Below are 16,571 nucleotides of genomic sequence, written 5' to 3'. Positions count from 1 at the left end.
TACCCAGACTGGATTTACAGATGATATACCAGTGACTGTACATACAGGAATTACATGTGTGTTTCTTGGTATATTCGCTAGTCGACATGAAGGAAAAACCAATACTCATTTATTTATAGTTAATTACTTTTGAAGAAATGGCTTAATGGAGCCATTTTCAGCTTCCTGTACCAGATAGCTCTCCTACATTGCTAATGCTAGCTTTAATAAACAAGTGGTGGTTTGATTTCATATTGCATCATAACCTTTGACCTGTAGCAGTGCTTTGGCTCACCACATTTTTCTTATATGTTGTAACTTTAGTATCTGCTTTATTTATTTATTTTTTTTTGTTGGTGTAAACTTGACAATGCACTGTTAAATTCACTTTGCTATCAGCAACCACAAGGCGGACGCATGCATTTAGTTTAATGGCTTTTCTTGCAGTGGCTCACTGTGTATGACTCTGTCACTACAACTTCAAAGAGCTAAAACCACAACTTAACTTTGAAAAAAATCTGCACTTTTTCGCCCACTAAAGATTGATTTGCTACTGAATTATTGAATCATTTTTGTAATACTTAATACGGTTGGCAGGGATACAGTGTCCTTAATGTGTCATGTGCTTGATTTTACTGAACTCTATTTTTGTTTTGTTTGGCTATTTACCTATCTTTGACTGAGTGAACATCAGTTACAAAGCACAGTGGAGAAAGTGCGGGGAGTTCGCCACTGGTAGGCAAATCCATGAGATCAAAACCCAAAGATAACAGAGTCTCTGCGACACTCACATTCTCACAACGCACACACGTACAACTTAGAGAGGAAGTTGTTGTAGACAAATGCTTATGTCACGACCAGAACTCGCGTCCACCCACTAGAAGAAAAAAAAAAAAACCCTCAGTGTCACGCAGTTTGTTCCTCTGTGTTTGTTGCTCAGTATCTCTTTGCACTTCGGTGCTTTTGTTTCTCTTCAGCACCAGCAGAACCTCGCGGAGAGACGCAGATCCAAACACTTTTGTCCACTGACTTCAACTGAGCTGAACTGCCTGGGACTGTCGGTGTAAAGATGGTGAGTAGAAATTAATCTTTGACCAATCATACCTTTTCTCCTGACCGTCCGATGGAGCTTGGTGTGTTTTGATAAGGGGTAATTTTATAAATAAGAGTTCATTAGTCACAATTCAAATTAATCGGACATTACTTCATATTTTGCTAACAGAAATATGACTGCAATGGAAAAAGTTGTTACTTTTAAAACAACATAATGAGAAGTATGGATTATCCCAATTTATGTCAATATTTGATACTTTTATTTTCAGTTTGACCTACAGGTTGGTTTTCATCTGTGTTAAAACAGAAATCATGGGTCTTTAGAAAGATTTAGAAAGATCTCAACAGATTAGTTCCCACCGGAGCTTCTATTGACACAGCCTTTTTACTGTTATCTGCAAAAACAGCAAAAACTCATGTTATATTCCAAAGTCTTCTCAGCTTTGAGAAGACTTATAAGAAGTTATGAGGTTCTTTGTGACTCCTAAACCGTATTTTCTGCATAAAAAAAATTATGAAGTTATAATTATTATGGCAGTTCCTGTGTTAATGCCGTTCAGTGCAATCCTCTCATTCCACACCCAGAATATACTGGCTTCCTTCCAAAATAAATAGTTTAAAAGGTTTTTGCTGAACAGGAAGAAAGGCAGAGAGCGAAGGGAAAAACATGTTGCAAATAGCCCAGAGCTGTGAATCGAAGGAGGGGCAACTGCGTTGAAAACTGCAACCTCTTTATTTGATCCACCTGCCCTTCCACTGAGCCATGTGGTAGATCGGTCATTAGATTTCCACAGAAATTTCTGGAGAAATCTAAGGACCGATCTTGTTTTTATTTTTTACAAACATGTTTCACAAAACTTTGTTTTTAAAAATGAGTTGTCCGTTACGGATTAACCTAGTCCAGGTTTGACAAGGTCGAGGTCTTCACACAGGTCTCAACATAGGCTGGTCTAAATGTCCCTAAAAAAGCTTTAAAAAAAGTAATCTTGAATCAATAGCTAACCATGTTGTAAGGCAATCATTTCCAACAATCCCTTGCCCCCATTAAGTGAACATTAGAAAAAGCAATTCTAAGCATCTTAGAATGTAAATGACAGCTACATTTTTTATTTCATGAACTTGTGTTTCTCCCTGACAAATCGGTACCTGGGGCAGTAAACCACATTTAACATGTCAAAAATCAATTCCAATCCAAACCACACACATATCTAACCAATCATATGATGCATCTAATATTATTTTAGTTATTAATAACCTAGTGCTCACTGTCACTGTATAGTGGGAGGGGTTTCCAGTATGTCACAAAGCCCTCAGGTTTTTACAAAATTGCAACTGCAGTTTACACATTTTAAGAGAAGTGACATGTGCAACAGTTTGGCACAGAATACATTAAGCAAGTTATAGATGTCTGTGGTGGAGAAGAGGAAGTTACAGGAGGAAACTTCTTTTTTACCATCCTCTTATTTTATATTGCTTTATGCTGGTCTGAAGATGCTTCTATAAGCTGAGAGATGTTACTGGCAAGAACAGAGCAGTGATATTGACCCTGAAACTTGAGTGGCATGCACTACCACTGGTGGATTAATAATTTGAGTAACAAACAGGCACAAAAAATACACAAAATTAGCTATTTCGCAGCAGCCTGCGAAATAGGTAAAGTCTATGGATACGACTGCACGCAGTGGAAACCATCATAGCACTGTACTGCAGAAGCTAACATCTAAAGTCTTATCTTTTGGGGTTATAGTCAATCAGTGCTAAGAAAAGTGAGCAATGCTCCTGGATTGGCAGCTTTGGTATTTCAGCTTGCCAGGCTACATTTTTTTTTTATGATATTTGTGAAAGAAATCAGCAAATAGGCATTTTTTCATGAACAGCTTGGAGATATGTTTGACAGAAAAATCTGTGGATAGGCGAATCTGCGAATGCTGAACTGCGAATAGGTGCCAGAGTTCACTTCAACCGAACCGAGACCTAGGTTTTTAGATCACAGTTTGCGTTTTTGGTTTGAATTAGGGTTTGATTGTCCGTTCACACCTCCCCAAATGAATCAAACTTTCTAGCAAAATGAACTACAGTTTGATTAAAGTGGACTAAACAGCGCTGATGTGATTACACCTTTATTCACCTCATGACCATTCTACTCTTTGCCGATTGCATCACTGCAAGGAGTTGATGTGTTGTTCTCCTTTACCGTCCTTGCTGATTATCCATAGTTTTTGCAACCAGAAATTTTTCTGAATTTGTTCTTCTTTTCAAGCAAGGGACAGAGTAGTAGACGTTTCTCAGCCAGTTGACTTGCAGTTCACAGAAGTGTGGAGAAGCGGGCATCGTGCTGATGTACGCCATGGAGGTGAAAATTTGAGCAGTTTTAAATATATAGCTTCTACATTTATTCTTTCACCCGGGTAACCACAGACACACTGATTGCTTGAAACCCGAATGCATGATGATAGCTGTTTAATCCTCTAGCACTAAACCACTGAGTTACTGAGCCATAATCTCAGTAACATGAAATGTAGCTAACTGACAGCCATGTACAATTTTAACAGGATAATAAAGCACCATTTCACACAGACGTAAAGCAATCAGAAACAACAGAAGGACAAAATGTCTATGAATAGTTTAAGTGGAAAAATAATACCTTTTTCCTATACTGTAGATATTTTTGATAGCCGAATACATAAGCTGTTAGGTGACATGTATGGTGGCATTTTAGTAGAAAAGGCTGTATTACTCTTGTTAAAATTAATAATTTGAGGTATATTATTAATAATTTAGTATATTATTAATTATTATTATTAATTCTGAAAAAAACTTTGTTTTTTCAGAATATTTTGGTGATTAAATTTAGGGGCATTTAAATGTTATAGTCAAAAGTAAATTATTTTGACTTTAGAAGTCAAAATAACAATAATAATAATAAAAACACTATTTTCTTTATATCAAAGACCTGAGAGTTCCTTTCTTGTTTTCATAAAAACAGTTGGTTAAAAATAGCCAATTCAAACATTAATATCCATGAATAAAGAATTTAGATGTAAATCTTATGCAATGTTCCACATGAAGTTCACCTTGCTCTGACTTCCCGTTCACCCTGACAGAGTACACTGTGGAGCTTTCCGTATTTCTCGTTGCACTACAGCTGGATCAGAGGCAATTCTGCATCTCCAGGCTCTTATCTCTGCTTCCTGGTTAGGTGACTGTGGCTCCAGTCAAACAAGTCTCATTAAAATAGGTGCGGCTTCTGTTGCTGCTGCTCAGCCAGTCACCCAGTCTATTTAAAAAAAATATGCAAGCACAGCTGTGTGACTGACCCTCGAGGGAGAGACAACTGTTGTGCTTTTGTCGGCAATGTGATGGATACGGACATGGCACATTTGAATTACAACCTGGTTCTTTCAAAACAGGATAATAGGACAATGACCCTTTATCAGGTTCATGGTTAGTGTAAAAATGTTTAAAAATCATTTTACGTGGCACAATCGTTGTCCTGCCAGGGCTAACAGGACCTTGTTATAAATCCGATCACATCTTCTTTCAGACCGAAACTTAAACATTAAAAAAATGGTGAGGGGGGTTTTTCTGTCCATCTGCAATTCACACCATGTGTTTACAAAGAGAGTCCAGGAAGTTGGTGCAAACTGTGGTTTGAGAAGTATCTGCATTGAAAACCTGTATTAGTCAAGACCAACTAGCCAGAAGTAAATGTTCTTTTGTTTTCCACGATGCCTCGAAAAAGTATTCATGTCCTTGAAATGGTACACGTTTCTATGTTGCATGTTTACTTGTAAAAATGTAATAGTAGTAATGAAAAACATGTATAATTTATTTTCTGATTCACAGGTAAGCTCTACTTTATACTGGTCCATCACACAAAGTTGAAAGAAGTACTTGTGATTATGACCTGAGAAAATGTGAAAATATTCAAGGGGCCTGAATACTTTGAAAAGCTCAAAGCAGATAAACACACTCCTCTACCTTTAGGTGGCCTTTTTTGTCATGAAAGTATACTTTCACTCATCCACTTTTTGCACTGCAGTGTTTTTCGAATCACCTTTTACTTTTAATCCTTTCATTTTTGCAACTGAACACGTCACAGTTCCTACGTTAAAGATGACCGACTCCAAAGCAAAAACCTTTACTTCTTCTACTTTTAGATTTTAACCTTCGCAAACTAAGTCCTAAGACGGTCTGACATGCATCACATCTGTCTGCAGGGATGATACTGTGAGCATTTAAAGTTAACCAGGCCACGTGAAAGATGTGAAATGAAAGAGAAATTCATACCACTCTCTTGACCCCTTTACAAACAGCCGTCTTCAACTCTACTGGCAGTTGAACATGTTTGAAGCACTCGTTCAAAGTTGTGGCATGGTCTTTGTGAACTTATTTCGAATCTAGAGTAGCTGACCTAACACAGAAAAAAAGAAACTGACTGTGGGAACAAGTGGCAAGAGAAAAAGCCCAAAATCCAATGTTAAAAGTAGTTGACGATGAGACATGGAGGAAACAGGGTGTTTTTCTCAGTTTTGCAACTTTCTGTTCCTTTTTGAACTTTTATCTGTCGGTATGTGTCTGCACAGCATATCCCGTTTTCTTTGACCTGCAGTTTTGGTTTCTATTTATGTCTGTCGATGTTAAAGCAGTATTTTTATTAGTATTTGGTAAAGTAGCATGTTACAGTGAAGTGGACGGACATATGGCTTTAAGTTTTATTTTGGAATTAAAAATCTGCATGAATGATGCAGAACCACATTTGGCTGCTACTGCAGTATGTTTCTAACAGCTTTTCCCACTCAGGGATAGGGAATTTAGCACATTTCTCTTTGAAAATAGCTCAAGCTGAGTCATAGAGAGAGAGAGAGCAACTGTGACCTTCAATTTTCAAGTCTTAAAATAAAGATTTCCATTGTAAGTCTGGCTGTTGGGAGTCTTTGAATTGTTGTAGTGCTGTCTTTTATAGCTTCTAATGGGCTTTCTTCTTGTATTTATCCGCAGTTAGCTTTATGTATCTATCATGCAACTCTGACAAGCTTTCCTTTCCTTGCTGAAGAGACACATCCCTGAGCGTACTATACATATTAATAAAAAGTGCTCTGAGAGATGTTCAAAAGTTGAAGAATGTTTTATAACCTTATCCTGCTGTAAATTTCTGCACATCTTCAGTCTCGCCGCTTCGTAATTCTGTGAATCTTTTCATCTCTGTCAAACTCCCGCTAAATGAAACAGGAAGTTGTATTTGAAAAGCAGCATAATGTGTGCATTTTCAAGAACTTCAACTGTATATTCCAAACATACATTGTTCATATGTTTTTGTTTTTTTTGTTCTTTTTTTGTTTCAGGCAAACAAGACTGATGTGAAGGCCATGATGGCTCGATTCCAAGCAGGCGGAGCAAGCGTTGATGACTCCACTCCAGTTGGACGTCCTAAGCCATCCCTGCAACCGACGCTGTCCTCTGGCCCAGGCATACAAAAGAAGCCGGTTCTGGAGAGCCTCTCGGGCAGTGCGATAAACTGTACCCCCAAGCCACCTTTTCCGAAAAGCACACCATTGATTAAAAGTGACTCAGACGCACATGAGCCAAACAAAGCTAAGGCTCTGGCAAACAAGTTTGCCAACTCCCTGGATGACACCGCCACCAACAGACCTCCGGTTTTTAATAAAGTACAAACACCACTGAAGTCACAATTTTCACAGGCTGCTGAAGCTAAAGGGTCAATACAGAAAACTCCTTTCAACAAACCTCCAGTCAACTCCACTTTGCCTGAAACCAAACCTGTATTCCCAAAACCCCCTGGAGCGCTTAACACCAAGCACAGCTGGATGAAAGAAGACAGTGGTGGGGGTACTACGCCAAACACCGGCCCAACGCCGCCCAAAACACCAAATTTGCATCAGAAGCCACCCGGCAGCGTTCTAAAAATGTGGCAGCAGAATGAAGAGCAGTCAGAAACAAAGACAGACACTGTGAACAAGCCGTCACCTCAAGCATTCACTGCTCCAAAACCCCCCACCAACTTCAAGAATGCTCAAAGTTTGTTCAACAAGGAGAAGGACCCATCTGAGCAGACTGAGAGTGGAGGGGTCAACAAACCACCCTTCACTGCTGTTAACGCTACTCCTCCCCAAAAACCTCCTGCCCACAAAAAGCCAAGCCTGAAGAAGCCATCGAAGGGTACTGCCCAGGCTAACGGTATTAACGGTGACATTCCTCCAGGCTTAAAACGCAACCCTCTCCCCAACAGTTTGGCCTTGGGTCCCCCTCCTGCTAAACCAAATCGGCCTCCCAAAGTAGACCTAGATAACATTAAAAGATCTGCAGAGGCCCCTGAAGATGGTAAGTTGATTTCAGAAGCACAATTAAAAGGGACTTTTAATGTAAACTTTACTTTTTGCAAGTTTTTAGACTTCCATTTGGGTCTCACATCCCAAGAGCTTAAAAGAACACGCAGCCATTTATTGACAATATGGCTCCACTTCTGCTTTTCAAATATGTTTAGTTGTATAATTGCACATCTGTTTGCAGCCACTTTCACATGCGAGTGTAAACACTGAGGTGTGGCTAGAAGCATCTTATTTGAATTTAAAGTGACAAGAGTCCCTTAAACAGCTCAATCTAAATGGAGCTCAGAATTAGCAGAAATTACCAGACTAAAAACTGGTCATAATTATCGAAGAATAACTATTCTTCTATAACATAACATTACATTACATAACTATTATTACAATGTCTTCAAATCAGAGATATCTTGATTTGACCATAGACAAATCAGAGATAACTTTAACAGGCTTATTGTTTTAAAAGCAACTTCTTGAAGGCAACAAGGACATTAGAATAGTCCCACAGGCAGGAATTTCTCATATTTTTTCTCCTAATCAAAGATGTTTTTAGTCTTTGTTGAGGAAACGCACTACATAATGAAAACTGTTTCTTAAAGTTTAACTGATCAATTAAACTGGTCAATTAAAAATACAAAGTAAATGTTTGCGTACATTGTCACTTGAAAGGCAGAAAGCTCTCTTATTTATTTTATTATTTATTTATTTTTATCTCAAGGACATTTCCTGTATATCACAAGAAGCACATAGTTGCGTTGTGAAAGTTTGTTCATGTCAGAAGTGTGAAAAAGCCTTGCTTCACGGGTCTGTGTGGTTTTACTGACATTTATAAGTCAGTTGGCAGAGAAGTAAAGTTTGGATTCTTTAACAATACGTTGACGCCAAAACACCATTGTTGTAGACAACTTTATCTATTAATCATTTGGCCCCTGTTCTGTATTAATGTGAATACAGAACATTAATTGGAAGTTTTCAGTTTGTCAAAAACTAACTTGTGTTTTACAAATGCTTCTGCGTCCAAAGTCATCAAAAAACAGGCAGAAATTAGAGAAACACACTTGGTTCCTCAATTTTTCCCCAGCCAAGTTCCCCATCCAGTTTCTCCACTCCCCCCCTCTGACAGCTGGGCTAGTTTCACCACATGAGGAAGTAAGTTACAGCAAACATAGATCGTTTCACGCTAAACTCTGTTTCTAGCTGCAAACTCCATTTGAATTTACTTTTTGATGAAGTAATTTGACTAATTATCGGAGGACCGACTATGTGTATGTTTGCTGCTGTACATGGTTGTTAAGCTGGGGCTCTGAAAGGAGCTAACATTTCTGCAACACATCTCACAGCACGTGCCGTTTCTATGTTGCAACCATATTGCATGATATGGTTAGGCAATAAGTCGAGCATTATTCTGAAATATAGCACATGTTATTCCTGCAGCAATGCACATTTACCATTACTCATACCAGAGTGGCCTGAAGAAAGCTGTTGTTAAACAAAGATAAAAAGTCCTGTTTGTAGTTTGCCACAAGCCGTGTAGGGACACAGCAAAGTTGTAGAAGATTTTATTTTTATGAGCGTTGGTTGTATCATGGTGTGGAGATGCTTTCCTTCAGCAGGGACAGGGACTAAATATAAAGTGAAGGCTACCATAGCCTTGTTTAAATCGAAACATTTATATATTTCAAGCCTCTAGTCAAATTTTAAACTTCAATAAACTGGGAAAGATTTGGAAAGCTGCATATGTACTGGCTTTTTGGAGTAAAATCCTTTAACAAAACCTTAAAGTTGGATGTTTTCTTGAGTATTTGTGAATTCTTCTACATCATATTAGTTCTAATGTATTTATTGTCCTTTGAAAATTTTGGAAAAGACTTTTGTTAACATTCCAGTTGACTAAGTTCGTTATAATGAATGAATTTACACTCTGTCGTCTATCTGTATTAGGTCCTGGTTTTAAGAAACCCACTCCTGTGGCACCTAGCAACCAGACCAACCATGCACCACAGACTCAAGCCCCACCAACGCTACCACCAGTTCTGCCTGCAAGACATGTCGCCATGTAAGTCCAGCAAAACCCAAACACATTGCTAAACAAGATACAAACTGTGCTTTATGTGATCTGAGTACATGTGCAGTGAAAAGCAGCTAAATCTTAACTGTGGTCTCCAGGAACCAGTCAGATGATACGCCTCCCCCACCCCCTCCTGTGTTCAGTAAGTTCATTAACTGAGTATCCATTTATTGTAATTCAAAGTGTCGGAGCTCTCACTCTGTTCCACATGAGAGTGAATAACTATAACACAAACTTAAGCTGATGAACCTTACACCTCATTCAGTTGGTCATTTGCATGTGATATCTGCTCTTGTCACTTCCTTTCAATTGATGTTTTGACAAAACAGAAGCTAAAATGTTTTGTCGCCAGAGAAGAGTCGTTTCAATTGTAAAACTGCTTGCTCCATATATTTTATTTTCTCTTTTAATGTTGCATCTGTTTTACAGGCCACCCAAGTCAGAGGGCAAAGGTGAGACATATTGTCATTATTATATTTGCTTACAGATGTAGATTTAAATAAATTCAAATAATAATTTACTTCAGTACTTCAATCTGAACAGTGAAACTCTTTAAACTGACTCACTCTGTTTATATCTGTTTATTTCTGATATTTCTGAGGATAATGTTTCAGTATCAGCCTAATGGAAACTATGCCCATGTACCTTATAATTTGAGCACTCGGTACTTGGCCGAAACTATTTTGCATGAATTACTACACCCATCCAGCATGGCATGGAGGCGATCAGCATTTGCCTCTGCGGAGATGTGAAGAAAGTCCTGGTTGCTTTCAAGTCATCTGTGTTGTTGAGTCAGAGGCCTCCATCTTCCTCTTCCAAATGGACAAAAGTCTCCAAGCAGTCACTGGACTGCTTCTCCACGATTCATTCTAGATTCTTGAACCTTGATTTTCAAATAAAATGCTGAACATCCTTTGGACCACTGAACAACCGTACAGCCAATGGGAGACGTTCCTGGTTCAGAAGTGGCTTACCATAGGCAATGCTGTAGACACGCCTTTGTGTGGTGGCTCTTGATGCACTTACTCCAGTTACACCTTGTGAATCTCCCCAAAACTCTTGAGTCGGAATTTCTTTGATATGATATTTTCACATGTCCCAAAATTGTCTATCTATCAAAAGTATCTAGCATACTTTTTTCTTTCACTCATCTTTCATGCTTGGACTCAGAACTCAATGGAAAACCAGATTCTTCTGAAATGGCCTTTTGTGGCCTTTTTGCATGGAATTTTTGCAGGAACCTTTTGTGACCACACTTTTTCTTTTCACTCAACTTTCCAATAATGTTCTTGGGTGCAGGAATCCTTAAATTGCGAAGTAATTCAGGGCGTAGCTTGGCACCTTATGGTGAGTGCCAGTGACTGTCTGGTGGATGATAGGCTTAACCATTAATGTTTAGGTGATAAAATTGCCACAAAATAACACTTCTAAAGCCTTTCTAAGTCTGAATAATTTCAAAAATTACTAATTTTTCAGTACAGCCTTTTTTGTTGCATTTTTGGAACACTAAACTGTGCAAACGTACAGGCAATGTGTTTAAAAAGGCATGTAAAAATGATTTGCTTCAAATAATCAAAGGCAAAAAGGAAATTTCTGATATTTTCTGGTATTCTTTTATCCACGTCCTCTCCGCAGGAAGAAAATGATGATGAAGACGAAGAAGTGTATGAAGATGTCGAGGATCGATGGTGAGCAAATGACTGAAGCATGTCCCTGTTAGTGACGGTTGTTGTCTTGAAGGTGATTGATAATGTACCATCTTGACTTCAGTCTTATTGTAAGTCAAGGGTAAAGATCAGTTAGGAAAGAGATCCCACATGCAACTTATAATGTTGTTTTCACATTTACTGTTTGCGCTTTGACGAGTTCCTCTAATTTGTTGTATCTAAAGGGACCAAGAAAAAAAGAAAGATGACAAAGAGGAGAAAAGGCGACTGGAGGCATCAAAGAAGGAGCAGAAGGAGCGAGAAAAGAAGGAGCAAGAAGCCAGGAAAAAGTTTAAAGTAGGTGAAAATGACACAAGCTTTTCAAAATTAAACAGACATTTCCATGACATTGGGAAGGTTTTTTGAAAACAGTGTCCTTGTGTATGTCTGTGTTTAATAGTTGACTGGTCCCCTGGAGGTCATTCAGAAAGGAAAAGCTCTTACAGACTGCAAAGGCGGCAAGATGGACCTGGCTTTGAAGCAGGGAGACCAGCTCGATATTGTCCGCGTCCAGGGCAACCCAGAGGGGAAGTGGTTGGCACGGACAACAGATGGAACAAGTATGTGGCATGTCATCATCTGCACAATGTTTCCTTTACCAGCTTTGTTCAGGCCTTGAGCTCCAGATATGCTTATTCCCAAATCCAATTGAGTCTCTGGTTTAGGAAGGCAGGAGCAGGTACCAGGAACGTGCATTTTGAGCGACTTATTTTGCTTCTAAACCAATATTATATTTATCCTTTCAATGAATAGTCATTTTGGCTGTCATTAAAAGCTTTACTAAAAATCAAGGACTCAAAATGATCAGTGTTTCTTCTTTCTGCAGTTGGCTATGTCAAGACAACCTTGGTGGAAATTGATTTTAACTCCTTGAAGAATCGTCCTGCTCAGCTGGGATATGAACCTGAAATCTACGACGACATCGACGTAGTCTCGGGAGACAATGGGTAAGAAGAAGGTTAAATTATATTTCCAAATTTTTCAGAATCTGTTTGCACATAGAAGCAGCTTTTTCAGATGAAACAAGAGGCCGTCTTTCCCAAGACTAGTTCTTCACTCTAGAAACAAAAACATGACTGACCTTTACACAAGTTATTGTATTTTTCCTTTTTTAAGAAAAAAAAAATACAACATTTAAGATGTTTTTATATGGGTTAAAAAGCTGTTATTGTGCCAGTCACAGACATGCTTTTTAAAAAACACAATTTTTCTTTCTGCAGAGGTGTGAAAGGGCCAGCAGGTAAAATTTTTACACTAATTGTTAAAGTATGTCTTTACATAGAATTACATGTTTTCTATCTAATTTAAGGTTGCTGCTTATAAGCATTCTGACTCATTCTGATTCATTTCATGGTAGTTGTCCTACCGCCACCACCAGGAGAAGACGGAGAAATATATGATGACGTAGTTGATCCAAACCTCGAAGTCAGGTGGGAATTCAGTTCTTAATTTAAGAAAGTATTTACCTTTTAACATCTTTGAATTCCTTTTATAAGGAGCCAGAACCGAGCAGAAACAAAGGCATCCTGGAAAGTGACAGGAATAAACCAGGAAAAGAAGTTTCAATCTTTTTTTATTCTTGGGTGGCTTTGCAGTTCTCTTGAAAACCAGCCCTCACCGGCGAGGACCCGCAGCATCCTGCGGATCTTTGACCGAAACAGACGTTCTCCCAGCTCTAAAGTGTAAAATGCGCTCCGTAGTAAGATTGATCACAGACCTTCTGTCCACTGTCATTAATCTATAATATTTCAGTCATTAACTGGCTGCTTTAAAGCTCACGTGAAATCACTTCAGATCTTAACACGCCTTCTCAGATCAGCATCAAATCAACCACTTCACTTTGGTCTGAATGAGTCCAAACCGTTTTAACTTGTTGCCTGGTAGTTGCAGTTCTGACTGCTTTAATCTAACAGTAATTTTTTTGGGGTGTGCATGTCTTATAATCTGTAAATTTAAAAATCATCACGAGAAGTTTGCATGCGATTGATTACAGCATGGCAGGCTGAGGCATTAATAACAGCTTAAACATGAGCCCTGACTAACATGTAATATAGATGCATGGTGCTTCTTTTTGGATTGACTGAGTTATTAATATCATTTTAACAATTTTAACCGTATGATTTCTGTTGAGCCAGACTGCCAGCACCTGACCAGTTTGCTGCAGCAGGGAATGCAGGTAATCTTCAGTTCATTAATAGCACTTTGTTATTCGTGTCTTTATCATTTAAGCTTTAGCTGGATTTATAGAGCCTGATGTTAGATCAATATTAGGTCTTATTTAATCTGTTTTGATTATTTGAAGGTGATTATGTGTGTGGAAACCTATCTGTATTAAATAAAGCCTCTGCTGAACTACACTATTTAATATTTACGCTAATTACTACTTCATTTATTCAGATTGCACTGCACCTTCACTCTGTATTATTTAACTTGAAAACACATGTTTGTTGTAGATCAATTAAGCATTTTACTTGTGCTACACAGCGCCTGCAGCACCAATTGATGAGGAGATATACGACGATGTTGACTCTCAAAATGCACCTCCGCCTCCTCCCATCAGCAGGTACGACTACATTGGTTTCATGACAAAACCGTTGGACCTAGGTTTAAATTTCCATTCATGTTTTATCCTCCTCCTTGTACGTGTTTACCTGTCAAGCCTCCCAGGCATGAAAGGCAAAAACAAAGCTGAAGACATGGACCCAAAGAAACAGAAAAAGTTCGAGAAGGAGGAGAAGGAATTCAGGAAAAAGTTCAAAGTTTGTTGCTATTTTAACCACTGTTTTTGTCAAACACTTTGTACAATAACACGGCTTACACTGCAGTTTTGATTATGTCTCAGTATGACGGGGAGATACAGGTCCTGTACCAGGTGACCATCATTTCCCCACTCAACAACAAGAAGTGGAGCGGGAAAGACCTGCCACTGAAAGCCGGAGAGAAACTGGACGTGATTGTCAAAGCTCAGGATGACAAAATGGTCTGTCGGAACGAGGAGGGAAAGTGTGAGTATTTACTCACCGTGCCAGTGAAAGTTTGCATCTTTGAATGCATTTTAACCATCCTTTTCAGGGTTCAATGATTATACAACACAACCTCAATGAATTTTGAAATGTGAGCTTATTGATTGTGCTCCACATAGTCATCTTATATGTACAACCTTAGATGCATTTTATGAGGTTGCGCCTTGAAAACACATTTTGTTGCCATCAATAATTGGGCTCTGGTGTAGTTAGACCCCTCTTATTGTAAAAAATGGTAAAGTAAACTTCGTTTGGTGGTTTCCTGGTATGGATCTGGCTTGAAACACACAGTTCACAAATTTTCACCGTGACATTGGTCAAGGCTAAATGCTAATGTTGCCTTGCTTCATCTAATACAAAAGTGGTGTGAAGTGTGATTGGGAGCATTTCCTTGTTGAAACCCGTCAATTATGTCCAAATTTTAACTTTCGGTTGATTCAACGAAAAGTTGAAGAATATGGTGGTAGTCTTCCTCTTTTTTTATTATTATTACGAATATAAATTGACAGTCAGCATAATGCTATTCTCTTTTGGAGTGGTGACTTCTTTTATAGCTCTCTGTCCATGATAATGTCAGACAGTGTGGACTGGTCTTCCAGTCATTAACAGGTTTAAGCATTAGTGGCTCCTGGATTGACATTGGCCCTCCTCACTAATTTCCTTTTATCTGAGGCTCTGTCACCCACAGACCCAAATTGTCTGAGGGTGACTGTTTGGGTCAGACTCAAAACATTATTCTTTTTGTTGATTAATGTTTATTTTGCATTATCAGTGCAATTCTGCAATTGTGTTCTATTTGTCTAAACTCAAAAATCTCCATTTTACAGTTGGTTACGTTTCAACCAGCCATGTGGTGGAGTAAGTACTGGAAATATTTACATATAAAAACCAAAAATAAGGCATCCAATAAAAAGTACATGATCTAATCGTTTTGTTTTTCCCACAGTGATGGAGAAATCTATGATGACATTGGAGGAGATGGTATATAAAATCAGTTTTGATCAATTTATTAATACATTTCTGCAATTAATTATTTTATAATACTTTTTTTTTTTCTCCTCATTTCAGACTGCATCTATGACAATGACTGAGAAACATCCTTCACTGGCTGAATACACTGAGACTATTAACTTTTCATTATGTGTTATTTATTATGCTCACTGATGGTACTTTAGGAGATGCTGTAAGTTAGTTGCACAGTCTTTAGTTTTCTAACTTATAAATATGCTTTAAAGATGATAATTATATGAGAAACAGATATGGGAAGAAGGGCAAGCTTGAAGTCATTTGAACAATCCCATGTTGTTGTGTTTTTTTATAAGTTTCCAGCTTCAAAAGCAAAACAAAAAAGAAAAGCAGAAGATGAAGTTAGGTAGATCAACAGTATTTAATTATTTCCCTTTTTTCCCCTAACGTATTCTTTTTTGGTTGTCATTTAAAACTCTACAGCACTGAATTTTATTTTCATTGTCTTGCTACATTATAGAAACAGCATACAAGAAAAATATTAAGCATTTGAGGATTTGTTCTTTCTTTGTCAGCGCTGATATATTATTTGAGCATTTTGTAGCTACCTGTAAGTCTAACTTTGATCATCAGTAAAAATGTCCTGTTTATGGTGCCAAATAACATTTCATGTCCTGAATATATTTTCTCACAGCTTGAGTTTGTCCTATTGTGTACACACTGAAATAAACAGCACTTTTGTTATCAAACTAAATAGAACCTCAGGTTAGACTCTGTCATGCCTGTATATGCTGATGACACATGGAAACATTAAGAATGATGCACATTCAATGATTTAATGAAGAACATCATTAGTTCATGAAGAACATGAACTAGTGGGAATTAGTTCCCACTAGTTCATGGGAACTAATTCAGTTCCCATGGTGATAGTTTCGTGTGCTCAGTGGAACCTTAGTGTCATCTAGTGGTAAAAACCTGCAACTACAACCTTTATCATGTTTTCCAAATTATTTTAGCACTTAGTTGTGTCTGTATTTTTATTGACGTCTCATTTCCTGTTCTGGTTGCAAAAAAATCTGCTGACTTACACACTTTATCTTTGCAGCCATGCATGTAAAATAATTATAATTAGAATAAAGAAGATGTGTCTTTTGACCACACTTGTTCGGAACATTTTGCTTTACTCATTCTGGTTGGTGAAGATACAATCCGCTAGATCAGGTCACCTGTGTAAATGAATTAGCAAACACTACAGTTAATGTACATTCCCATAGCATAAATCTCAGGTGAACATATACAGATATTTTAGAGGTATGAATGAAATAAATTATATTTTTCATGGATATAAGAATGGTTGGAAGGACCGTTTTTAGTCATTTGGAAGTCAGAAGTTCTCATACCTCATCGTCCACAAGAATCTTAAATTTGTAGA

At 38.0% G+C, this 16,571-nt stretch overlaps 1 protein-coding gene across 2 annotated transcripts; it reads left to right on the top strand.

Annotated features, from left to right (window-relative positions):
* Positions 1-774: 774 nt before the first annotated feature.
* On the top strand, positions 775-16,295 carry fyb1b (FYN binding protein 1 b). Of its 2 annotated transcripts, XM_007566796.2 has the most exons (19): positions 775-1,051; positions 6,378-7,374; positions 9,318-9,432; positions 9,543-9,586; positions 9,874-9,896; positions 11,080-11,132; positions 11,336-11,447; positions 11,551-11,710; positions 11,977-12,097; positions 12,371-12,390; positions 12,508-12,580; positions 12,746-12,832; positions 13,286-13,326; positions 13,635-13,713; positions 13,810-13,909; positions 13,993-14,155; positions 15,001-15,031; positions 15,120-15,154; positions 15,242-16,295. In XM_007566796.2, exons 1-19 carry the CDS (start codon positions 1,049-1,051, stop codon positions 15,262-15,264), a joined length of 2,280 nt encoding a protein of 759 aa, XP_007566858.1. In that variant the 5' UTR covers positions 775-1,048; the 3' UTR covers positions 15,265-16,295. The 2 variants fall into 2 exon arrangements, with proteins under 2 accessions (XP_007566858.1, XP_007566864.1); XM_007566802.2 differs by lacking the exon at positions 12,746-12,832.
* The last annotated feature ends 276 nt before the right edge of the window (positions 16,296-16,571 follow it).

This window comes from Poecilia formosa, unplaced genomic scaffold (assembly GCF_000485575.1).
Source record: "Poecilia formosa unplaced genomic scaffold, Poecilia_formosa-5.1.2 Scaffold6, whole genome shotgun sequence".
Lineage (NCBI taxonomy): Eukaryota > Metazoa > Chordata > Actinopteri > Cyprinodontiformes > Poeciliidae > Poecilia > Poecilia formosa.
This window is presented reverse-complemented; position numbering and strand designations above follow the sequence as displayed.

Coding starts and splice junctions, on each gene's coding strand:
- fyb1b (XM_007566796.2), top strand. Junction 7,375..9,317: donor TGCAGAGGCCCCTGAAGATG/GTAAGTTGATTT, acceptor TATCTGTATTAG/GTCCTGGTTTTAAGAAACCC. Junction 12,391..12,507: donor AGGTGTGAAAGGGCCAGCAG/GTAAAATTTTTA, acceptor ATTTCATGGTAG/TTGTCCTACCGCCACCACCA.